This window comes from Carcharodon carcharias, chromosome 26 (assembly GCF_017639515.1).
Source record: "Carcharodon carcharias isolate sCarCar2 chromosome 26, sCarCar2.pri, whole genome shotgun sequence".
Lineage (NCBI taxonomy): Eukaryota > Metazoa > Chordata > Chondrichthyes > Lamniformes > Lamnidae > Carcharodon > Carcharodon carcharias.
In genome coordinates, this window is record NC_054492.1 from 7,947,519 (window position 1) to 7,972,664 (window position 25,146).

The window sequence follows — 25,146 nt, forward strand, 5'->3', positions numbered from 1 at the left end:
TGTGCTTGGATTCACTGACCCACAGTCTCTGTGAGCAGGGGATCAGTGACTCGCCCTTGTAGCCCAAATTAAAACTGAATGCTGTATTTTCTTTCTCCATTCTCAGGACATTCCCTATCCGAGGCATGCAGATCTATGATGGCCCAATCAATGTGGAGAACTGCACTTTCCGTAAATTTGTTGCTCTGGATGGTCGTCACACCAGCGCCATTGGGTTCCGATTCAATAACTCTTGGCAAACCTGCCCTAACAACAATGTGACAAATATCACTTTCCAGGACGTCCCAGTAGGTTCTCAGATTGTAGCACTTTATCTATTATTATTATTTGAACAAACACGGGATTTGTTTCAATGAATGTTTCAAGTTGTAAAATATCAAAGGGATCAATATTTGTAACAGGGGGCGAAATAGCATTGGTAAAGGGGGAAGCGTAGAACATGCAAGATTTATTCTCTCTTCAGACCTAACTAATGTTATTCACCGAATGATGGACACCCCATTCCAAGACAGTTTGTGCTGTTAGACATCTGGAGCTAGAGGACTTCCAGTCAGATGTTATTTGAGGAGCCGGTTGTAGAGTTTTAACTTGTAACACCGGTTACAGTGATTGTCAAGAAATAAAATGGTGATTTCTGTCATTGGCATGAAATGGGGTTTGGCTCCACTTATTTAATTTTGCTTTTGGTGAGGGTTGGGTTTTTCAAAAATGGCTTTCATTCTAATCCAGGCAGGAATAGGTTTCTAATCCTGTTCTGGAACACTGAGGCAAGCAGCCATCACCAATGTTGATTGCCAACTCCCCAGCCAAAATAGCTGGGTAGTGGCTGCTCACCCCTTAAAATCAGGCCGAAGGTGAGAACTGCCAGGTGCCCAGGGGAGATACCTTCAGCACAAGGTAAGGGCCCTGAGAGGGGGAGAGTTTGGGGAAAGCCCAGGGTAAGGGTGATCCAGGGTTTCCCTGCTGGAGGAGCCAGGAGGAACCTTGCCCACAGGGAAACTTTTAAAAAAAATACAAATGAACACTGCTGGCTCTGGTTCCTTTTTCTGGCAGGGTTGGTTTAGCAGGGAAGCCAACCACTGCTTCCCAATCAAGTACAGGTTAAAATAACAGATCATGCATGTCATCAGAGCCAGACTTGCGTATTTAAAGAGGACTCCACTGGCTAGGGGCCACTGCCCTTTCTGGTTGCTATTTAAGCTTGCAGTCTGTCAGATCAGGCTGTGTAAGCCCCTCAACTCCGATTTAACTACCATCCCCTTCCCACCCCCCCCCAAACACTTTTTCCACCTCGTGGCTGGTGCTTAAACCAATCCCATTGTGACTGTGCGTAAATCTAAGGCTTCAGGTTCCTCTCGGTAAACAATTGGCTGCGTTTCTTTTGCCACACTAATAAACAATAAATGGTATGGGTGAGGTAAATGTTAATGTTACAGATTAGGCCCCAAAAGAGGGAAGTAATAAAGGCAGTTCAGATTATGTAGACAGTGGCAGATGTATGAGGTTCTTCAGCAGTCAGCTCAATGAGATCATTGAATTTAAGAGACAGCTGGGTAAATACCTGAATTTGTTTATGTTGTATGTTCAGTAGGCCTCATAAAGAGGTCCTGAGTCTTGTATGGCTGAATATTATGGGTTGGATTTTCTAGTCTCGCCCACTGTAGGGTCAGAAATTCCTGCCCGAAGTCAATGAGCTGTTTGTTGGTCTGTCAAATTATCCGTCCCATCCGCTATGATTTCCGCAGTGGGTGGGACTGGAAAATTTATGCCTAAGTGTTTATTGATAACACGTAACTGTGTACATATATACATGTTCTAACTCACGCCATGCTTGCTTCTAATCAGGTCTCTGTCCAGTCCACAGCTGACACTAATCTCAGCTCATGTGTGTTTTTACATAACACTGTGGACAAGTGTTTCCCAGTCTTACATTAATCCTTGCTATTCCAGATACCCTTATACTAAAGTATTTGATGGATGACGATGAGAGATACAGTGGAATGTGATCTTTCTGAGATGGCCAGATGAGTGAAAACAGTCTTTCACATCCCTAGTGCGTTCCTATGTTTTGGCTATGGTTCCGTTGGTAGCACTCTGAAGGTTGTGTGTTTAAACCACACTCCACGAGACCCGAGTACAAAAACCTAAACTGATACTCCAGTGCAGTACTGAGGGAGCACTGAACTGTCAGAGGTGCTGTCTTTCAGATGAGATATTAAACTGTGGCCCCAGGGTAGTAATTCGTCATGGGTGATATTGGATCAGCTGCCTGTTATACACAGTGCCTGATATTGGATTTCATTAACTGTAACATAACTGGATATCGGGTGTTGCATAAAACAGGTGGCTCGTCCAATCTCCCCTGTTTTGCGTCATTGTCTGAGACAAATAGCTACCCTCCTCCCTGACCTCCCAGGTAGATGTAAAGATCCCATGGCACTACTTCAAAGAAGATCTGGGGAGTTCTCCCTGTACTTCTAGCTAATATCTATCCCTTGACCAATGTCATCAAGACTTGAATTTCTGGTTGTTCATTTCATTGCTGTTTGTAGGATCTCACTGTGCACAGCTTGGCTACCACGCTTCCTGCATTATAATGACTAGACATTATAGTATTTCATTGATTATAAAGCAGTTTGGGCTTCCTGGCGCTATATAAATACAAATTATCCTATTCTTTCTTATTTTACAGCGATGTGAATTCCAGTGTTTCTGTGTAACGATTCTGGGTCTTGTCCTTTTAGATTACATCACGAATCTTCTTTGGAGAGCCAGGGCCCTGGTTCCACCACTTGGATCTGGATGGCGACAAAACGACAATCCTGCACGATGTGGACGGATCAGTATCGGAGTTTCCCGGTGCCTATATTGTTAAACATGATAACTGGCTGCTCAGACATGCAGACTGTATCGATGTGCCAGACTGGAGATCCGCTATCTGCAGTGGTCACTACGCACAGGTGAGAGTGGAACTTTATTCTTGTGGTCCGCGTTTCTCAGGTCTTTACAAGACCAATGGCAGTGTTATTGTAAATTACTTGAGATCTAGGGGGAGATGGTAGAGTAGCAGTAATGTCACAGGGCTCGTAATCCAGAGGACCAAGTTAATGCACTGCAGACGTGGGTTCAAATCCCACCATAGTAACTGGTGAAAACTGAGTTCAAATAATTCCAATGAATTAATCTGGAATTGTGAGCTGGTCTCAGTAATGGTGACCATAAAACTACCATTGATTGTCATAAAAATGCAAGTGGTTCACTGATGGCCTATAGGGAAAGAAATCTGCTGTCCTTACCTAGTCTGTGGTTACACATGGCTCCAGACCTACAGCAACGTGACCGACTCTTAACTGAAATGGGCGTTCAAGATACTGCTTCTCAAGAACCATTAAGGATGGGCAATAAACACTGTCCTGGGCACACCGTAACACAAACGTTCCATGAAGAATAAATAAACAATCTTACTCAGATGCTCATTTGTACTCTTGTCTTACTAAATGAAAGGGATCCCTTATAGTTAGCACAGTAGGAATCATCTTACAAATTTATGGTCCTGGAAATTATTGACATTCTTCCCACAACTTTCCTTCCAGAAAATCATAGGAAGCAATTTTCAAAATGCAAGTGCTCCCATCTGTAAAAGATGGCATAATACGAATGTGGCTCATGTGTCCAATAATTAAATGAAATGTTTAACTTGTAATTTTTCAGACATTTTTCTGAATTCAACTTAATCTTACATTGACAGTTCTTGAAATATGTAGAAAATTTTGATGCCAACCTGCCAGTCTACAGTGCCAAGTATAATGGGTGGGGACAAGGCAGGGAAAACCTAAGAGTTAACGCCCTGGTGCAAAGCTTTGCATGGTGGGAGCACCTATTGAGTATTGGGGCTTAGATGTAAGGGGACCTGACCTGCATGATTTTCCAATCATTAAGATGAATGGATCTGCACATACACCCATATCAAGCATTGCATTGTGTGTGTTAACTAATGAGGTTGCCTTTGAGGTCTCTCTTTAACAGTCAGGTTGCTGGTTTCTTCAAGGTACTAGTTTCTGCAGGTAGCTATCAAACAAGGGTTAAGGAGAACCTTGAGTGTGGGTCAGAAAGATCAATAAATCAAACGAAGGAACAATCCAGCAGCTGAATAGCAGCATGGTGGTCTTGTTTATCATGGTTGACATCATTCCTTCTGAGGAACAGAAGGACAAATTGGGGATTGGAATGCACAGAGTGACAGAAGGACAAATTCAAGGGAGAAGGCCTTCTTGGCCAGGATACCATGCAAATAATGGAACAACGTTTGAGGAAATTCACAGTCTCCAAAAAGACAATTACATAACTTTGTGAAGTAGCAGCAGACAGCTTAAAGGCGTGCTGTTTGGAGCTGCTCTCCCCATGGCTGCCAAAGCCACAGCGTTCAATAACTCTTTCAATCCTGAATCATTCCGGTTAATTAAATGGGGCAGAATTTATCAAGGCATAAATTTCAGCTCCATTCAAGGGTTGACTTGTGCTTTATTTAGGAAGAGTTACAGGTGCACCCACTCCTACAGAAAGGGTAGATTGACAGTTAGAGAGTCTACCTCCTAACTGCTTTTCTCATTGGGTCACAGGTGCAGGACGCTTACATTCATTTTCATTATTCCCTCAAGTTCCCCCTCAGCTGACTGAGGTACCACCTGCTCTGTGTTCAGCTCCTGCTCATGCAGTGGGGTTTCATTAACTTGCAGAGCTGGAGCTGGTTAGGGGGCTGTGCTAGTGCCATTTGGAGGATAACTACTTGGATTCTGGTGTGTTTTTGTTGCTGCTGGAGTCCAGGTGCATCTGAGGAGAGAGAAAGCAGTCTAGTTCGATTGAGCAGAACAGAGGTTGTAATTCACAGTTGAAAATACTAGGGAGACACTTGCAAGTTTCAAAGAACCAAGGTTCAGGCAATTGCAAAATAAATACTATATCCTTCACCATCAACATGGATTCCAATGTATTCAAATTGAGGATGCGACTCATAGTGCTCTCTCAAGGATTTATACTGGGGCCTTAATTTCTTAGTGTATTTATAAATGACTTAGATAAAGGAATAGTCATATATTTCTTTCAATATAGATTGACATAGGGAGGCCATTCGATCCTTCAACCCTGTCCTGTCATTCATTTAGGTCATGTCTGATCTGCATCTTTACTCCATTTATCTGCATTGGCACCATTATCTTAATAGGCTTTCCTGACAAAAATTTATCACTTTCAGTTTTTAAGTTTTCAATTATCCTCAACCTCAGCAGCTTTTTAGGGAAGAGAATTCCAGATTTCCACTTCCTGTTGTGTGCTGTTGGATTGCTGTAAACATCTAACTGGGTCACAGTTCACCTTTAGGGAAGGAAATCTGTTGGACGAAACCCTGTCCGGCCTAGATGTGACTCCAGCCAATGTGCTTGACTCTTAGCTGCCCTCTGAAGTGGCTTAGCCAGCCACTCTTGGTGGTTTAAGATGCCCACCAGCTGCTCTGGGCAGTTAGTGATGAGCAATAAATGCCAACACTGCCAGCGATATCCACCTGAAAAGAGTAAAGAAAGACAAATATCCTTCATGCTAAGTTGCCTTCCCCACTTTGTAACCAGGCATTCGAAGCAAGACAAGGAAAATCCATTTGATTTACACAATTTCAGCTTCCAACGCTCCATTGGCATTGTTGAGATCAAATTGTTCCACTGTGGACTGTTCAGAGTGTGCGAACTGTTTTTATTTTGACTGTATCTCTCCCAGGTGACCATCTTAGAATGGCAACAAAATGAAACCTTTTTTTTCTCAATCTTCATCTCATTCACACCTTTTTCTGTTCAAAACTCCCTGTTGTTTCCGCTTAAGCTTAGCATCTACCCTGTGTATTGATGGGGATAAGGGGCCAAGGATTTTAACACCAACCACCCAGAACCTCTCCCCATAATTCAGGAATCACTCAATGAACTCCCTTTGCCCTCTGCACTTTCTGTAACTTTTCCAATCAGCATATCTTGATTCCCAGGAATGGGAGGGCAAGAGTTTCACTGGTTGCTCTGGTGCAGCAACTCTGTAATCACGTTTGTAAAGAGTTTTTTCTGTTATCTCAAGTGAAATCGTACATTCTTTCTTAAAGAACAAAATGTCCGTGGAAATTTTCAACGTGGCTGCACTAAGTGGCCAGAAGATTCCTTATCCCACCATCCCCCTTTGGTGTCTCACAATAGATATGAGGCTCACTTCCAGCTTATTAGAGTTAACCCCTGCTAAAAAAAATGTTTAAGAACTGTGTCAAGTGTGAAGGGTACAATTCTAGAGGCGGTGCAGGGACCTGGGGACATGTGCAAATTGTTGAAGCTGTTAGAACAGGCTGAGAAGGCAGTTAATAAGGCTTTAGGGATCCTGGGCTTTATTAATGCAGGCATAGAATACAAAAGCAACGAAACATAAAAGACTGCTTCAGCCTGAACCAGAGTACTGTGTCCAGTTCTGGGCACTGTGCTGTCAGAAGGACGTGAAGGCATTAGAGAGGGTGCAGAAAAGATTCAGGGGAATGGTCCCAAGGATAAGGGACTTCAGTTACATAGACAGATTGGAGAAGCTGGGATTATTCTCCTTACAGAAGAGGCTGAAAGATTTGATAGAAGAGTTCACAATCACCAGGGTCTGGATGGTGTGGATAGTGTGAAACTGTTTCTGTTGGAGGGAGGGTCAAGAATTAGAGGACACTGACTTAAGGTGAATAGCAAATGAATTAAAGGTGACAAGGGGAAAGATTTTCTATGCAGGAGTGGTTCAGTTCTGGAATGTTCTGCCTGAGAGTGTGCTGGTGGCTTCCAAAGGGAATTGGAGAATTACCTGAAGAAGAAAGATTTGTCGAGCTATGGGGAAAAGGCAGGGGAATGGGACTACCTGAGATGGTCTTGCGGAGAGCCAACAGGGATACAGTGGGCTAAATGGCCTCCTTCTGTGCTGTAACCATTCTATGATTCCATGAATTAAGAGCAAGTTGAACAATGAGCAGTAGCCTCCACCTAGAGAATTATCTTTGAATGGGGAGGAAGCACAAAGCATCTTCACATTCCACATTCTTGCCATGGCTTCATGGGATCAAAGTGCTAGGTTAGTTATTCCATGGAGTTCTTTCCCATCTCCTGCCACAGCTGTGGAAAATCAGTGGAGAAACTAAAGTTCCAGTGGGAGATGGGAGAATATTGTGAATGTTCCAGTTTTACCTCAGTTGCATGAGAATTTCACTGTGCCAGGTCCTGGTCACATACTGGGAGCACGTATCAGGAGATCACGCACTCTCGGCATATGACTTTCAGTAGAGTCAGCACAATAGAGGTTACCCAAATTGTTTTTTACTGTATTAACTTCGATAGAAAGAGCTTGCAGTTATAGGAACATAGGACTTAGGAGCAGGAGTAGGCCATTCGGCCCTTCAAGCCTGCTCCACCATCCAATAAGATCATGGCTGATCTGATTGTGGCCTCAACTCCATTTTCATGTCTGCAGTACATGGCAGATTTAAGCTCAAGGCACCTCTCGGAAATATAACCAGATAAAAATGACATCAAACCAAAGAATGAAGTATTAGGATTGGTGAACAGGAACTTGGTCAAAGAGAAGGATTTTAAGGGGCATCTTGAAGGATGAGAGAGGGAAATAGAGAGGCAGCAAGTTTAAAAATGTGGCTGCACAAGGTGCAATGAGATAGTTTTCTTTTTGTTGTGAGGTAAATGTTGGCCAGGACACCAGGAGAAATCAGATTTTACATCCGCTTGAGAGAACAGGTGGAGACTCAATTTAAGTACCTCATCCAAAAGATGGCACACTAGTCCATGGGATGTGGGCATCACTGGCTAGGCCAGCATTTATTGCCCATCGCTAATTGCCCTTGTTCAGAGGGCATTTAAGAGCCAAACACATATAGGCCAGATTAGGTAAGGAGAGCAGATTTCTTTCCCTAAAAGGGTAAGTGAACCAGATGGGTTCACAACAATCACTTTTAATTCCAAATTTTTATTGAATTTAAATTTCACCATCTGCCATGGTGGGATTTGAACCTAGGTCCCCAAGAGCATTATCCTGGGTCTCTGGAACACTAGCCCAGTGACAATACAACTATGTCCCTCCAACAGTGCAGTGCTCCCTCCTAACTGCACCGGAGTGTCAGTATAGATTATGTGCTCAAGTCTCTGACATGGGGCTTGAACCTGTGACTTTCCTGACTTGGAAATGAGGATACTGCCCTCAGTGAGCAAAGGATGGTGTTTGTTTTCCACCTTTCTTTCAAACAATTCTCAAACTCTCTCAGCGTACAAACCATTTCTGATATTAAGTTGTTTAATTTGGTGAGTGAGCTGTAATTTGGTTGTTTTCTGCTGGTTACAATTCACACTGTCACTGAACTTTGGACATAGCCCTCTCATGTGGGTCAGCTCACTGGATCATCTGTACAAAATAACTGACACCTGGAAAATCTTTTTTTTTAGTGGTGATATTCTGGTTTCAAATTGCCCTTCAGGAAGGCAGATTTTTTTATGATTGAGTTACAGCTGAATGTTCCAGAGGATACATTTTACAATTTAGAGCTTCCAGCTTAACTTACAATGGACAAAAAAAAATTGAAACACTTGGAAATCACTCACTCTGGCCTCTGAGCCTGGGATCTGGAAATGTGCTCCTGATATGCACATAGCTCTGTACCTATGGCCTTATTGAAGAGTATTTTGACATTCTTGTATTTTAATGTCAGAGATGAGCTCGGGGCTAATTTGCTGCGATTATGCTTCCTGTGGGAGCTTCAGTAATTGGCAGCACATATTGGAAACTCGAGTACATGTCGGACTGAATCTCCGATGTAAACCTCTGCGCAATCATTGCTGGCAACTTGATTTGGGAAAAAGACTTGCTCTGCGTTTTCCTTTGTGACAGGCTAAAGCATCGAATTACCTGAATTAAAGGAGCCATTCTGTAGTTTCTCAGGATGATTTTTAGTTTTTTTGCTTTAAGGTGTACATTCAGGCCAGGCGGCCATCGAGCCTGAAGATGAAGATGATTAAGGATGAGTACCCCGATAAGCCACTCTATTTAAAAGGTGCACTGGGCAAACATTCTCATTATCAGCAATATCAGCCTGTCGTTATGCTACAGAAAGGATACACTGTACACTGGGATGGTCCAGCACCACAGGAGGTTACCATATGGCTCATCAACTTCAACCAGTAAGTCATCTTTCATGGGCTCAGTTGTGCATCGTATCAACAATCTAAGTTCTGTTAACTCATGAGAAACCCTGCCTGTTTGTATATTGAGTATTGGACTGCCGTGTAGAGTTGGTACCTGGGCAAACTCCTGTAAAACTTAATTGAAACTAAGCTGGGTAGTGTCAAGCATGCATAAGTATTTTTAAAAATGCGATGTTGAATTGAAATTTGTCTATTGGAGATATTCTGCCATATCTGGCTGTGCTGTTAGAACGATGGGAGAGGAAATGAATAGGATGTTACTCATTGGGTGAATAGTGTGTAGGCAGGTGCCCAATACATAACAGCAGCAGCGGGGTAAACCTGGTCCATATTATTGGGCATGGAGGCTTGAGCTCAGATCCCACTCAAGAAGTCCCCAGTGGAGAAAGCATTAAGGAAACTAGAAGCCTACAAACAAACTGTGCACTAGACTGGTTCAATGTTTATTAGGGCTCCCTGGATTCGGTGTTCAACAGCTATCCGTGACTTGTATGTTAAATATAAAATAGCTTGTAATTGCATCTCTGATATTTATTATCACTGTCAGGAATGACTGGATTCGAGTGGGGCTTTGCTACCCTAAAGGCAGCACGTTTAACATAATATCGGATATTCATAATCGCTTATCAAAAAGAACATTCAAGACTGGGTCTTTCCTGAGGACATACCAGATGGACAACCTGGATCGCGATCACCCAGGCAGGGGCTACTACTTCTTGGATGAGGATACTGGGTGCGTCCATCATATCTTTCCATGTCTCATTTACTGCCTTTATATTACAATCTGGAATAATTCTAGTAGAACTGCATGTGATATTCACCATCGAATAAAGGATACTCAGCGCTGAGATGCAATGAAGGTTAACTGAAAACCTTCGTTCTGTACTCATTATCTTTGCCGTTATTGTTAAGCCATATCCGTGAGCCTATTTTTAGTTTAGGGATGAACTATTATATTGGCACAGCGTTCTTCTGTCAGAAAATTGTGTTGTCTTTACCATTTCAATGTGAACTTGCATTCATAAAGTTACTCCCAGTGATATAGTAACTGATTTCCCTCTTGACCCTAAAGGCTACTGTTCCTGAAAGTGAAAGCCCACAAAAACCGAGAGCAGTTTGCTTTCTGCTCTACAGCAGGCTGTGAGAGAGTAAAGATCAAAGCCTCTATCCCAAAGAACAGCAGGATCAGTGACTGTGCAATGAAAGCATATCCCAAGTACAGTGAGATGCCAACTGTCGATGTGCCAATGCCACAGAGAATACCTACGGAACAGCTGGTAATTTGATATTCTCCATACTGGGCTCTGTCTTGTTAGCGGACACATTCAAGTTACTACAAACAGTGAGAATGGGGGGTTCCTAAGTTCCCGCCTGGGTTGTGTTGTCTCACCCGCTGTCCGGAAAATCTTAGAAAACACAAACTTACAGCTAGACATTGAATACGGTGTCAATTCCAACTGTTCCCACCAGGTGGTAAACATCTGACAGCGAGTCAATCACCCATTTTACACCATCTGGCAGGAACAGTTAAACCTAGAGATTCAGCAGTGGCTCTTCTATATGTCCTACACTTTGAGGTCAGTTGCGATGTGAAGGTAGAACCTTGAACAGGGGTTGAGACTTATATACGGAGAATATCCAGAGTGACTTTATTTAGTCTATCTTCAAATCCCTCTCTCCAGCTCTCCCCATGTTCAACCCTCTCCCTCCTCCCTCATTGCCTCCCATTCTCCTCCTTTCCCTCTGTTTGTCTCTTGCTGTTTGTTTCTTGCTCTCTCCCTCTTTTCATCTGTCTCTCCTTCCATCTCTCTCCCTGCCTTGATTCATCTCTCCTTCCCTCAATCAATTCTCTTCTCTTTCTCCCTTTGTCTCTCTGTCTCCCTCCCTCTGACTCTTTTCCTCCCTCTGTTTCTCCCTCTCACTTTCTTTCTGTCTCTTTCTCCCTCTCCTTTTCTTCTTCTCTCTTTCTTCCCCCTTTCTTCTGTCTCTCTCCTCTTTCTCTCCCTTTCCCTTTTGTAATGATGTGGCAAATGATGTGTATCAGATGGACCAAGTCCACAAGGGAAACTTGGTTGCGCTATCATGACGGTTTTGCAATTTGTATGTATTATGAGATGTGTGCACTGAATTCAGAAGCAATGAGTCCACTAAGACCTTTAGAGATTTTAAAAATTAAATTAAAATATTTATTAACAAAAGAAAAGATTTCAAGCACACACATAAGACTACAATTACTTACTGATATAACAAATCTTAAAATTCTTGATTAGCCTGATTCCCAATTACATACCCCATTTAAGGCAACAGTCCAAAATAAGCTGTAATTTTAAAAAAAACAAGCCAGCAAGTTACCTCAGTACCCACTTGACAGTAGAATACCAAAAGCTTGTCTCTAATTTTATCTACTGGACGCAGCAGACTTATGCACAAATGGTTGGAGGCTTCCTGAAGGCTGTTTCAGACACTCCTGTTTGATCTTACATGGCCCCCCAACATAGCCTTTCAATCCCCTTTATATATGTTTATCTCTGTTTAATCTGTAAATTCCATTATTCCATACATGTTTGGAAATGTACCTTTCCCAAAATATAAAAACTTTCATGTTGCTGATATTGTCAGTAACCTTTGGGAAAAATAAACACACTGCTTGGCCTTACTTATCTGGCTAGTTGTAAACATCTTAATATCCCTTTGAAATCCAAACAACTCCTTTATTTATCTAAAAATGCAAATTCCCTTCGCACCATACATGCTAAGACAGCATCCATGTTTACTTATTAGCAGTTAAGGTACATTTCTACACCTAACTTCTTTTGATAATTCTAAGCTTGCAGTCTCCCTCTCTCCAAATGTAATTAAGTCACACAGGCAGAACCATTAACGCTCACACCCATAAACCTACTTGGCAATAAACCAAAATAATGTTATGAAAATTATTATACTTTCATAACATATTATATACCTCTCTCTCTCCATCTCTTCCTTCCTCTGTGTCTCTCTCTCTGCCTGTCACTCTGTCTTTCTCTCCGTCCTTCTCTCCCTTCATCTGTCTTTCTCCAATCTTTCCCTCTGTCTGTGTGTCTCCCTCTGCCTCTCTTTCTCTCTCCCTCCTTTTGGCTCCGTCCCTCACTCTCTCCCCCACCTTCTGCCTCTCCTTTTGTCTCTATGTATCTCTATAGTCTCTGTTGTACTCTTTCTGTCTTCTCTGACCTGTTGTGTTTTGCGTCAGTAAAATAAAATGTAGAAAGCACTTGCCTTTCAGATCCTCAGAATATCCAAAAGAGCTTCACATCTAAGGAAGTATCCTTGATGTCAGTCAGTTGTCATTTGGGCAAATGCAGCTGCAAGTTTCTGTGCTACAAGGTTTCTGAAGCAGCAAACAAAATAAATGGCTGGTTAATCAGTTTGTGGTGATTTTCAATGAGGGAGGAACATTGAGGGAGAATTTCCCACTCTTCTTTGACAAGTGCTTAGAGTTCATCTGAATAGGTGTCAATTTAATGCCTCCTTAAGGGCCACCGCCTTCAACAAGTGTGTCTCCTCACTCTGGTTCTAATGTACTTTGGTGAAAACTGCTTATCTTGTAAAATTCCTTCAACAACTCTTAAGGACAGTAACTAGATGAAGTCTTTATTTTCCCTAGCCAGGGGTGGACATCAGCCTTTACTGCTGCACAGCCTCTTTCATTCCTTAAATTTGAGTTTTACAGCTTATCAGAGGCTTGAAAATGGAAGGGACATAAGGGGATGGGGTGGCTGTGGGGTGGGGTGGCAGTGAGGTGGAGGTAGGGTGGTGGTGGGGTGGAGTGGGGGTGGGGTGGGGTTGGAATGAGGTGGGGGTAGGTTGGCAGTGGGGTGGGGTGGGGTCATGGTTGAGTGGAGTGGGGGTGGGTGGGGTTGGAGTGGGTGGGGTGGGGTTGGAGTGGGTGTGGTGTGGTAGTGGGGAGGGGGTGGGGTGAGGAATGTGCAATGAGGGTGAAAGGGTAAGGACTCTGGGGAAGGCAACGCTGTTGGTCTGAGATGGTATGTGGCAACCCTACTGTGAACAACCCATGAGGGCTTACAATGTAAGTACTAAAACTAATGGATGGAATATGCCAGTTCCCTATCCAGGGCAGGGTGAAAGCTGCTGTACAACACAATAAAGAGTCAAATTTATTGGTCCATTTTCATAGTTCCTGTTTCTCTCTTTTTTGCACAGACCACAAACGATCACTTCTTGGAGGTCAAACTTGAATCCTATCAAACCAGGTTTTTCCACATCAAACAGGACTTGGCCTATTCCAATGTGAGTTTCAGCAGTTTTCCATTGAATCTTTATGCATGCAGGAGCTCAATTTTTTCAGTTCATGTTGTTGCTTTGGCTGGAGACACACACAAGCATCAGGATGTGACATTTCCTGACCTGTGCTGGCCACAGAGCAAGTGTCTCACCAGATGTGGGAGCTTCAAAAAGTACCCCTGCAGCGCATGAGTGCCGCACATGGGCACGTTCTCCATGCATGGAGCTTCATTTATACCTGCAAAGTACAACTACTTGCTAAAGGTCTGCTCCGTCTCCTCTCAGTGTGTTTTGTGGGCTGTTTGATAGAGGGAAAGGAGCTCTGAGGTTCCATAGACCAGGGTGGGATGGCAAAAAGTGCTGCTTTCTGGAGTAGTTGGGGCAGAATTTGGGATGACATCTGGATACAGTGGGGCCACACCTTTCTTGCCATCCATTGGAACATAAGACTTAGGAGAAGGAGCAGGCCATCCAGCCCTTCAAGCCTGCTCCTCCATTCAATAAGATCATGATTGATCTGGCTGTGGTCTCAACTCCAATTTCCTGTCTGCCCCCCATAACCTTGACCACCTTGTCTATTAAAAATCTGTCTAACTCTGCATCAAAACTTCTACTGCAAGTGGGTGTGGGAATATAATATGTCCACATTTAGCCAGGAATAACGATACGCAACTTGGGGACATAAGTCATACAGCGATCCTTCTGCCAAATACATTCAGTACATTCCTGGCATCTATCATTGCCAAACATGGGAACAGGAATAGGCCATTCAGCTCCTCAAGCCTGCTTCACCATTCAGTTGGATCTTGGCAGATCACAATGGATATGCTCCACATCCCTTAATACCCTAACCCAATGAAAATCTATTCATTACAGCTTTGATATCACTAATTATCCAACAGCATCCATAACATTTTGGGGAGTGAATTCCCTGTTTCCACTTGCCTTTGTGTGGAAAGGGCCTCCTGAAAGGGCTGACTGTCTTAGCCCTAATTTTAAGATTGTGCCTCTTTGTCCTGGATTCCCCCAGTAGAGGAAATCGATTCTGAGTACTTAGCTTATTGAATCCTCTTAACATTTCAAACACATTTATCAAATCATCCCCTCAATCACCTATATTCAAGTGAACACAAATCTATGCAACTTATTCTCTTAATTTAACATTCTAAGCCCCACTATCATTCAGAAATGTTAAGAGCCTCGGGTATGCATTTAAAATTTAAAAGTATGTTTCAGTAATGCAGTTCTTCACTGTTACTTTGCAGAAACTGGGCTATCGCATTAGACCATTTTATCTATTCATTTATGGGATGTGGGCATCACTGACTAGGCCAGCATTTATTGCCCATCCCTAATTGCCATTGAGAAGGTGTTGGTGAGCTGCCTTATTGAACCAATGCAGTCCATGTGGTGTAGGCACAACCACAGTGCTGTTAGGGAGGGAGTTCCAGGATTTTGACCCAGTGACAGTGAAGGAACGGCGATATATTTCCGAGTCAGGATGGTGAGTGGCTTTGAGGGGAACTTCCAGGTGATGGTGTTCCCATACACCTGCTGCCCTTGTTCCTCTAGAAGATAATGGTCGTGGGTTTGGAAGGTGCTGCCAAAGGAACCTTGGTGAATTCCTGCAATACATCATGTAGATGGTACACACTGCTGCTACTGTGTGTTGGTGGTGGAGGGAGTGAACGTTTGTGGATGGGGTGCCAATCAAGTGGGCTGCTTTGTCCTGGATGATGTCAAACTCCTTGAATGTTGTTGGAGCTGCACTCACCCAGGCAAGTGGAGAGTATTCCATCACACTCCTGGCTTGTATCTTGTAGATTGTGAACAGGCTTTGGGGAGTCAGGAGGTGAGTTACTCACTGCAGGATTCCTAGCCTCTGACCTGCTCTTGTAGCCACAGTATTTATGTGGCTAGTCCAGTTCAGTTTCTGGTCAATTTACTGCTGCTGCCTCCTGATGACTGTGAGCTATCAGGAAGGGACTGCCTGTGAATATTCTCGCCCAAGCCTATCCCACGAAGCTCAGAGTTGGTGCCTCATAGGCTGCCACATGCCATATATCGGTGTTCTCTTTTCTTACTTTTTGTCTCCATGGGACATATCTATGGTAGATCATGTCTGGTTATAGTCCGAACCATATCAGTGTTGGTATGGATGCTCATCTGTGATACCATCACAACCAAAGCAGAAGCAGAAGATTAAAAGTTTAAAACTCAAGGATGTCAACGCCCTTAGGAGGTTATAGCTTTTCCCCTGTAGTGAAACCTCCTTTCGTGGAAGAGCCAGTTTTTAACCTTTAACCCCAGCTGATAGTGTGTCATGTTAATATGCTTCAAGCTGGTTGTTGGAGCAGAAACCAAGACAGAAATTTTCTTTATTGAGAGAGTTTGTTACTTGTTCAGTCTCAGCTCTCTTCCCTCACAACCCAGTGTCCCAGCTGTCCCCTATTTATATGTGGTCAAAGACAATTAATACTCATCACCTGTTTCTCTTAACCTTAATAATGTAATTGACATTAACAAACCTTAACAATGTAAATGACAAGAGATTTACAAGTCTAGCCTGATTAGCTAGTGTCTGCTTTTCACCTAGTGATGGGAGTTAAAATTACCCCTGATGTTTCCACCAAGCTTCTGCCAATGATACAGTGACTTGGAGTGGAGAAGGCCATTAACATCATCCCATAAATCACCGGGATGCCTGTGGGGAAAGTTCATGTTTTCCTCAATGTTTTAGCCCATCTGCTAGGGCTTCCCGTGTATTTTGAGACTGTTAGAATTGAGTGATTTAGTAATTCTTAATCCTCACTCGGCAGGTTAATGGAAAGAAGTATTACCATGCTGATGATGGCATGCAGATCGTAGTGATAGACGCAAAGTCTGGAAAGGTGGTCGATAATAGAAGCTTCCGAAACATGATCTTGCGAGGAATTCCAGTCCATGTAGAGAATTATGTAGCAAACATGAAGAACAAGTGAGTACATGAGTCGTTTTATCCTCACCTTTATAAATGAGTGCAACACTGGGGCTGATTTCTCCCCTCCTGAATGTATTGGATCATTCGGGTGTGGTCCATGGGAGAAGGTTATGCAATGGGGAATGTCAGCAGGCTGCCTGATGATCCTGTATACGCAGCACCTAGAAACTGAAAACTGAGTCCCACGCTGCACAAGTAATCCTACTCTGTGGATACAACTAGCAGAACTCTGCCTCAATCCCTGATTTTAACTTATCCCACCCAGCTGGATTGGATCAGAAGCCCAGTTTATACACACCCCCATCCCACTCCCGAGCAGCTCCATTGAAGTCAACAGAAAATAACTTCAGATGGAATGCAAAGCAATAGTTTCACCCAAGCCCCCTGTTTCCTGTCAAGTGGGTTAGGTTAAAATTGGACCTTAACATTCTAAATAATAAAAACCTCTCTTTCTCTTCACTCTTTGTGATGCATGTGAGAGGCATTAGGCCTTGTTCACTGTCCCCTCTTCCACGATGGTGATACCGGCCCTCAATGATGATAGAATTTCACAGCACAGTAGGAGACCATTCTGCCCATCGTTCCTCTTTAGAAGAGCTATCTGGTTAGTCCCCCACCCCTCCCATCTCTCACTCGATCCCTGTAAACCTGCACATTTTCCTTTTCAAGTAATTATCCAATTCCTTTTTGAAAGTTATGATTGAATCTTCTTCCTCTGCCCTTTCCGACAGTGCATTCCAGGTCACAATAACTTGCTGTGTAGAAACATGTCTCTTCATCACATCTTTCAAAGTCAATGTTTGGACTTTGGGCGACTGTGTGAAATGGGTGATATTGGTTCAGCCACCTGTTCTAAATGAGTCGTTTAGGCCAATATTGTCCTAGTACACTGTCACCCATTGAAGTTGATATTGTCCATGTTACATTATCACCCAGGTAGACATTACCCCCATATTAATGCTTTTCAAGAAATGCCCCAGCCCACTCACAAACTGAGCTGTCCCTTTTATTAACCGTATTTAGTTCTGAGCAGGATATAACTTTGAAGATGGAACTTATGAGGAAGGACAGCAAAAGACCATCGGGGCCATATAGCCAGTTCCATTCTGACATGCAGCAGCCCACGGCCACCGTTGACCCTCAACCCTCCTCCAAGCATGCATCCTGCTGGAATAGGCAAAGAATCAGCACGAGATCCTTAGGCCTTCTTAAAGAGAGAACTCTTGGCCAATAACTATTTAACCTCAGAAGCCAATCAGTCAAGCTCCAGATAACCAATGTAATTCATCATTTAGTCAGGCTGCCGCAGCCATCATGAGCCTGAGACAGACTTGATGGACAACCAATCAAAAAGCAGAATACTGTGGATACTGGAAACCAGGACAAAAGGAAGGTTTGTGATAGGTTGAGACAGGGGAGATTAAATGACAAAAATGTTAATTCTCCAGGGTGATGGGGAAAGATATTTAACTTTTCCCATTCCTGATGAAAGGTCACAGACCTGAAATTCTTGTTTCTTTCTCCATAGATATTGCCTGACTAGCTGAGTATTTCCAGCATTTTCTGTCTTTATTATTGATAAGCCACCTGTTTTCTCGACCTGTCCATCACTTACCAGTGTTTGTATAATGGTGATGCCAGACACATGTCATCTAATCATTCCTTGCATGAAAAACACTAGGGCAGATTTTCGAAAATTGTGTTCAGAGCTTTGCCAGGAATTCACCATGAAGTTTAGCGTTCCAGCTGGATTTCCCATCCACTAGTTCCAATTGACAGAAAATCCTGTAGATTCCAGAAAACCTGCCCCAAATTCCCAATGCCCGCTTCCACTGTCAAATCGTGGAATCTTACCCTGTGTTGCAAATCGGGTTTGGTCAATCAATTCAATTAAAAACTAAACCTTGTGCGTTGTTTTTGAGAATAAGCAATATGCATAAGCGCTGCTCTTTCAATTCACTCCTCGATTTATGGAAATGTGTGAGTATAGTTTGATTTCTGCTATCTTAAAGATCATCACTGGGATCTTTCTAATTCCAGCTCCATTGTTCTGGTGACATCTAAAGGGCGACTAATTTCAGAAAGACCTTGGAACAAAGTTCTGACACAACTTGGAGCCACCAGTGTTAAGCTAAAGGGTAATTACTAGATTTTTTTTTTGCTGTGATTTTGTTACTGATTGTGGAGTCATTTAGAGATTGTTCCTATCAGAAATATTTTGTTTTCACTTTTTATTTTTAAAATGGCATGTGTTTTCCTAGTTTAGCCCAGGAGGCAAGTCTGGAGCATGTGTCATGAAATTGGTGGGCAGTTAGTCTGTGTACGACCTTCTGGCTGTGTCCTTGTCAGTGTCTTATCAATTACATTGTTAAGGTTTATTAATGTCAATTACATTGTTAAGGGAAACAGGTGATGGGTATTTGAACACATATAAATAGGGGATAGCTGGGACACTGGGTAGAGGTGAAGAGTGTTGACACTGAACAAAATCAATAACCTCTCTCAGCAAAGAAAGGCTCAGTGCCTTAGTTTTGATTTCACCAACTGGCATGCATCCTGTTCACGGTCCTTTCATCAGGTACGCTGTGAAATAACAATTGTCATTTGCCAGAATCTTGACCCAGACATCCTCCACTCCAGGCACCCCATTCCCAGAGGATCACCGCATCCCTAGACTTAACAGCCTCAGTCTCCCCGCACCCCTGGGCTTAACTGGCTTGGTCTCCTTGACCCCATCAGCATCTGACAGAGCTAAAATGGTTAAAGTATGAAGACAGGTTGTGTAGGCTAGGCTTGCATTCCTTTGAAGGTTAAGGATTGATCGAATTGAGGTGTTTAAGATGATTAAAGGATTTCACTGGGTAGCTGGAGAGAAACTATTTCATCCACCATGGGCAGGAAGAATCCTGCTGTCCTTACCCACTCTGGTCTCCTCTAGTCCCCACTCAGCTGTATCAAACTGCGACAGAACAGATCTTCACCACTTTGGATAGGCAATAAATGCCAGTCTCACCAGCAATGCTCAAATTAATGAATTAAAATAAAAATGGCTCACAGAGAATGAAGACATAATGTTTTCTGACAGGGGAGTGAGCATTGAGCAGCGTGATCCCGTGTTGTTAGTCACTGATCAATCTGTTCACTGATGGAACAGAATTGTGGCCTGGAAAGGAGACCATTCAGCCCCTGCAGGTTGTTCCACCATTCATTTAGATCATGGCTGATCCAGAACAAGGGAGCATAATCTCAAAATCAGAGCTAGACTCTTCAAGGGTGATGTCAAGAAGCACTTCTTCAGACAAAGGATAATGGAAATCTAGAACTCTCTCCCTTGAAAAAAAAACTGTTGGAGCTGTTGGGGGTGGGTCAACTGAAAATTTAAAAACCGGGATCGATAAGATTCTTGTTAGGTAAGGTTTACAGAACCAAAGCTAGTAGATAAAGTTAAGATACAGATCATTCATAATCTAAATTAGTGGTGGACCAAGCTTGAAGGGCTGAATGGCCTACTCCTCCTACTGCTGTCCCTATGTCCCAATGAACCTATGTATCACTGACAGGATTTTTAGCTGGACAAACATTTCTATCACTTCCCCCATGGACAGTCAGCAGCTATGCGAGCTCATTGAAGTACTCCCGACAGCACCTTCCAAACCCATGATCTCTACCATCTAGAAGGACAAGGGCAGCAGATACATGGGAACACCACCGCCTGCAAGTTCCTCTCCAAGCCACACACTATTCTGGCTTGGAAATATATCGCCGTTCCTTCACTGTCGCTGAGTCAAAATACTGAAACTCCCTCCCTAACAGCACTGTGGGTGTACCTACACCACACGGACTGCAGCGGTTCAAGAAGCCAGCTCACTACCATCTTCTCAAGGGCAACTAGAGTTAGGCAATAAATGCTGGCCTAGCCAGCGAAGCCCACATCTCAAGAACAAATAAATAAAAAGAAAATCCACCCAGGTGTGGACCCAAATAATCCCACCTCCTTTCCAGACAACAAGGAATTCTCTCCCAACAATGGTCAGTAACCAATAACACAGGATCACACTGCTCAAAGCCCACTCCCCAGGCTGAAAACACTGTCTTAACTCTCTGTGAGTTCAATGGCAGCTATCAGCGGGGTGGCTGACTGCTTGTTCTTGGTGGCAGATTTTTTGAGATGGTGGTGCCCCGGAGATGCTTTGTCCTGAGTAACACTTTGCCCACTTTTAGCTGGGTCATGTAACCACTCCAGTACAGCACTGAGCGAGTGCTGCTCTGTTGGTGGTGCTGTCTTTCAGATGAGACATTTATCTGAGGCCCAATCTGCCCCCTCAGGTGAATATAAACATTCTCATGGCGCTATTCAAAAAGAGCAGGGCAGCTCTCCCCAGTGTCCTGGTAAGCATTTAATATTGGACCGAATGTGAGGAAAACAAATGGCCTGAATATGGGATCTTGCTGTGCACAAATTGGCAGCCTCGTTTTCCTGCGTTGCAACAGTACTTCAACAGTACGGCATTTGACTGTGAAGCACTCTGGCACACCTCGTTCATAAAATGCAAGTTCATTTGTTCATCTGTGCCTCCATTTATTACATTAAGAGGCCACTGCAGTGCAGCACTGAGGGAGTGTTGCACTGTCAGAGGTTCTGTATTTCAGATGAGAAGTTAATGGTAGGGGAGTTTAGAAAGTATAGCTCTCCTGATTCACCTGACATTTTACAGGCTACATTCTCAAACCATGGCGTACTGAGAGCAGCCTCCATTTAAATGCAGCACCTGCGAGGGTGAATATTCGTGTTCTGCAACTGAGAAAAGTCACTTGGCTTCTAGCCTGCAGCTTCCTGCTCTTTTCCTGCTTCCATCACACGCTCCTGGTCAATCTCAACGTGTGGTTCACCCTACACTTCGTAAACTGACTGTCCAAACTCCCCTGAAGAACACAGCCTTGCCTTTGAGATAGTAAATCAGGAGGACCAACAAAACTGGGATCTTGGCCTTCCCAAATTCCAATTCTGGCTTCAGGATGAGTGAGACTGCAAGCTTGGAATGAAACCTCCCAATTTCAGAACTGATGAATAAAAGGTTACAAACCATTGGTCCTTTCTCACACTATATCAAGCTAATTGAACCCTTGTTGACTGGGGTCTGTAACAAGTTTCTAATTGCTGACAATCCAGCTATATTTTTCTTATTTGCTGTTTGCTTTTTAATCTCCCAACTAATGCAGAATATTTAACGACAGTGATTTGCTCAACTTGTTGATTAAGATGTTGGAACAAGTGCAGTACTTGTTAAGTGACACTAGGAGGCCTATTACGCTCAGTCACGGAGTGTGGAATTTCCTGCTACCTGATCATTTTGGAATAAAATGCCACCTCACATATGGTTGGCTAGTTTTGAGAATGTTCCATCCTGTTTCAGTGTGCACTGGCTGACATCTGGTGGTAGGCTGTGGACTCTGAACTCGAGTTTCCCATACTCTAATCCCCAGAGCAGAAAATATCACATCTGAATGACTGAGCCCTCCCTTCGACCCTTGGTATCTCCTGACTCGTGCTGCTTTTCAGTTCCACCGCTACAGGCAGGATTCCTGCACTGATCCTGTGTCCTTGCTTCGTATGTTAACCCTGGGCATTGAAGGCTTGAGCGTGACTATCTCCATCTTGAGAATTTTTAATTGCTCCCCCCACCACAGCCTCTTACAGGAGAGAGTTCCAGATGCCCAGTCCCCTTGTGCAGAGGAAGTGCTTCCTGATTTCATTGCTGAATGGTCGGACTCTAATTGTAACAATCGGCGGGATTTTCCAGTCCCGCCGCAAGTCAATGGGCTTCTGGCTGGGGCACTGCCTCCCCCTCAGGGGGTCCCACCCATGACAGGGCCGTAAAATCCCGGCCAATATGTCTTCTCGTTCTTGATTCCGCCAACCAGAGGATAGAGCTGCCCTAGGTCTAAATTCCCCATCTTTGCACCTGTATTATGATCCGTTAGCGGATGCAACTTATCCAATTTAGGGGCCTGCTTCCTATATCTTCAGCCCTGCTCATGAGAAAGCTCTGACTGGTGTTTGCAAGCTTTGAGCTTCGTCATCTGGCTTCCTTAAAGGGACTGCTGGAAACTGCTCAGGTAAGAGTCGAAAATTGTTGGAATTTTGTGGAGTGAGAAGGAGCAGGACAACCTCCTCCTAATTCCACAAAACAACTGTGCCCTATTGCCCACTAGCTCTTGTGAATCCCTCTGATATCACTCTAAGACAGAATATGCTCATGAGTAAGTAGTCAGGATGTAAACCATGTGACCATCAGACATTATACACAGAAGCTTTCAGCTTAGCTAGCAGCATGTGGTCTGAAGGAATTGCAGCTGTACTTCTCTGTTAACAATAGCTGTTGAATCTTTATGGTAAATTTCTCTGCTGAGCAATCCTGTCCAACCCTTCAAAAAAACCAAACAGACGTTTGGTTTATGAGTCCTGTTTGAGATTGGTAAGTTGTATTAAGCAAACGCAGAAATACAACACCCTCCACCATTCCCCCAATCCCATTCCGCTCACCCCCTGAACCCACAATTGCCTCCTCTTCCTCCATCATGCTGCTCAATTTCCTCCCCTTCCTTCTCCACCCCTTTACCCAATTGCCTCCCCTCCCCTCTCCACCCTTCCTCCTCAATCTCTTCCCTCTTTCCACACCCCACTACCCCAGTTGTCTCTCTTTCCCCTACCCTGCCACCAATCACTTCCCCACCCCTCCCAACCCCATCCCCATCACCTCCCATTCCCTGTCACCCTTAGTCACCTTTCCTTCCCCTCCCGATGTGCCCTGATCCTACCCCAATCTCCTCCCACCCCCTCCCCACCCTGCCCACAATCACCTCTTGTCCACCATGCCCCTCAAACTCTCCTTCCCTCTTCTCCCAATCGCTCTCTTCCCAATGAAACATTAAATCAAGACTCCACCTGCCCTTTCAGATGGACAGAACATCTCAGGCAACTATTTTGGAGAAAAGCTAGGGTTGTTCTCTGGGCCCTGGCCAATACCTAACCTTGGAATTAACTGATTATTCAGTTCATTGCTTTTTGAGGGGCTTTGCTATGGACCAAAATGCCAACTGATAACATCACAACAATGATGACTCTTTGAAAGCACAAATTATTTAATGTGAATCACTCTGAGAATTGGCTCAATCTTGAATTTCTGTAATAGTGTGAAATAGGTGGAGCAACTAAACAGCCTGCCTTACCCATCTCCCTATTCTAGTTTACTGTGGCCCATTTTAAACTATTGCACAAAGTCAAGATCTAGCCCAGTGAGGGGTGTTGAGGTGGTGCATTAATGTACGTTTAATTAATTAATGTTTGTTTCCATCATTGTGTCATATCTATAACTAATCGCTGCTAAGAAACTTTGCAAGTTTTGTTTTTACATCTGTTTCTCTGATTATCTTATTTCAGATAAACTGGTATTTGTGGGATTCAAAGGAAGCTTCATACCAGAGTGGGTAAAACTTGTCGTTGGTGAAGAGATGGCAAAGCTCCATGAAGTTCTCCCAATCCCTGTTGTAAACAAGTTGAAACTATGAGTGATCCCAGTCTGGAGCACTGATCAAGTGCAGGTCTAGCTGAAGAGGGTTGAACTTGGAATTACTACTGATTTTTAAGAAGTGGTCAAAGTTGCAAAGATATTGCAGCAAAGCAGCCCATTTATCATTGTGCTTACCCGTCCAGCCACTAGGCTTGTTTCACAAGCTGATACTATTTGTAGACTGTATTTGTCAACACATTACTTATTCTCTCTCAGACTGCTCCTTGCTCCCGAAATAGCTGGTCCTTTTTCGGATGTATATTCTTTCCGTGTTCTGTCTGTTGAGGTGTTTTCGATCTGTCGGCCTCACCAAAGATTTATTTTCTGTTGTAGGGATGTTTCTATTTATTTATTAAGACACTATAGAGAATGACACCAAGGCACTTGTGTAACTGTATTGTAAAACTTTCATATATTTTCCATCTAACTGTTATTTTGTCTGGTAAAACTGCACTCCTGAAAGTGGATATGGTATTTTAAGCATTGGCTGAAATTGTAATTTATTAAAAGTTGAGGTTCTCATTTGAGACTTATTTCTGAAGGGGCAGTCTTTGGATTAAAGAAATGTAATTTATAACTGGCATTTGTATAAATTACAAAGATTGTATAAGTGATGTTTCATAATAAATGTAAAGTTGAATGAATTTGCAAAGGCTTCTGTTAATTTTTTTTTAATTCCATACATGACCAAATGTCTCACTGGTGTTTATGGGAGCTTGCTGTCTGTAAATTCACTGCTTACCATTCAACCAAGGCCCCACTCAAGAACTTATTCAGTAGCTGTGAAGCACTTTGGAACATTCTGAGGATGTAAAGGACACTCTATAAAAGAAGGATCTTTCTGTTCATTCGGATGTTTCTCTCTAGAAGATAGTGACATCTACCCTGTTGGATCTCTTGGTAATTATTGTATAGCTTTAAGCCCCAGAGTTAATTTGGTAGATTTTAACTTTGTGTGATAGTGTAAGGTGAATGATATTGAGTCAGTAATATTTTATATCTCTCCCAATTTGTATTTACATTGAAGTTATATACAAACATACAAACTAGGAGCAGAGGT

The 25,146-nt window shown here is 43.3% G+C and overlaps 1 protein-coding gene across 2 annotated transcripts in view; it reads left to right on the forward strand.

Annotated features, from left to right (window-relative positions):
• The window catches only part of LOC121269880 (cell migration inducing hyaluronidase 1), a 254,333-nt gene extending 229,603 nt beyond the window's left edge, over positions 1-24,730 (forward strand). For both annotated transcript variants that reach the window (XM_041174945.1, XM_041174946.1), the window contains exons 21-29: positions 107-287; positions 2,745-2,960; positions 9,019-9,230; positions 9,802-9,987; positions 10,327-10,531; positions 13,455-13,541; positions 16,355-16,512; positions 18,556-18,653; positions 23,957-24,730. In XM_041174945.1, coding sequence (XP_041030879.1) covers positions 107-287; positions 2,745-2,960; positions 9,019-9,230; positions 9,802-9,987; positions 10,327-10,531; positions 13,455-13,541; positions 16,355-16,512; positions 18,556-18,653; positions 23,957-24,084 — 1,471 coding nt within the window. In that variant the 3' untranslated portion in view covers positions 24,085-24,730. The remainder of the gene's footprint in view (positions 1-106; positions 288-2,744; positions 2,961-9,018; positions 9,231-9,801; positions 9,988-10,326; positions 10,532-13,454; positions 13,542-16,354; positions 16,513-18,555; positions 18,654-23,956) is intronic.
• Positions 24,731-25,146: the final 416 nt, after the last annotated feature.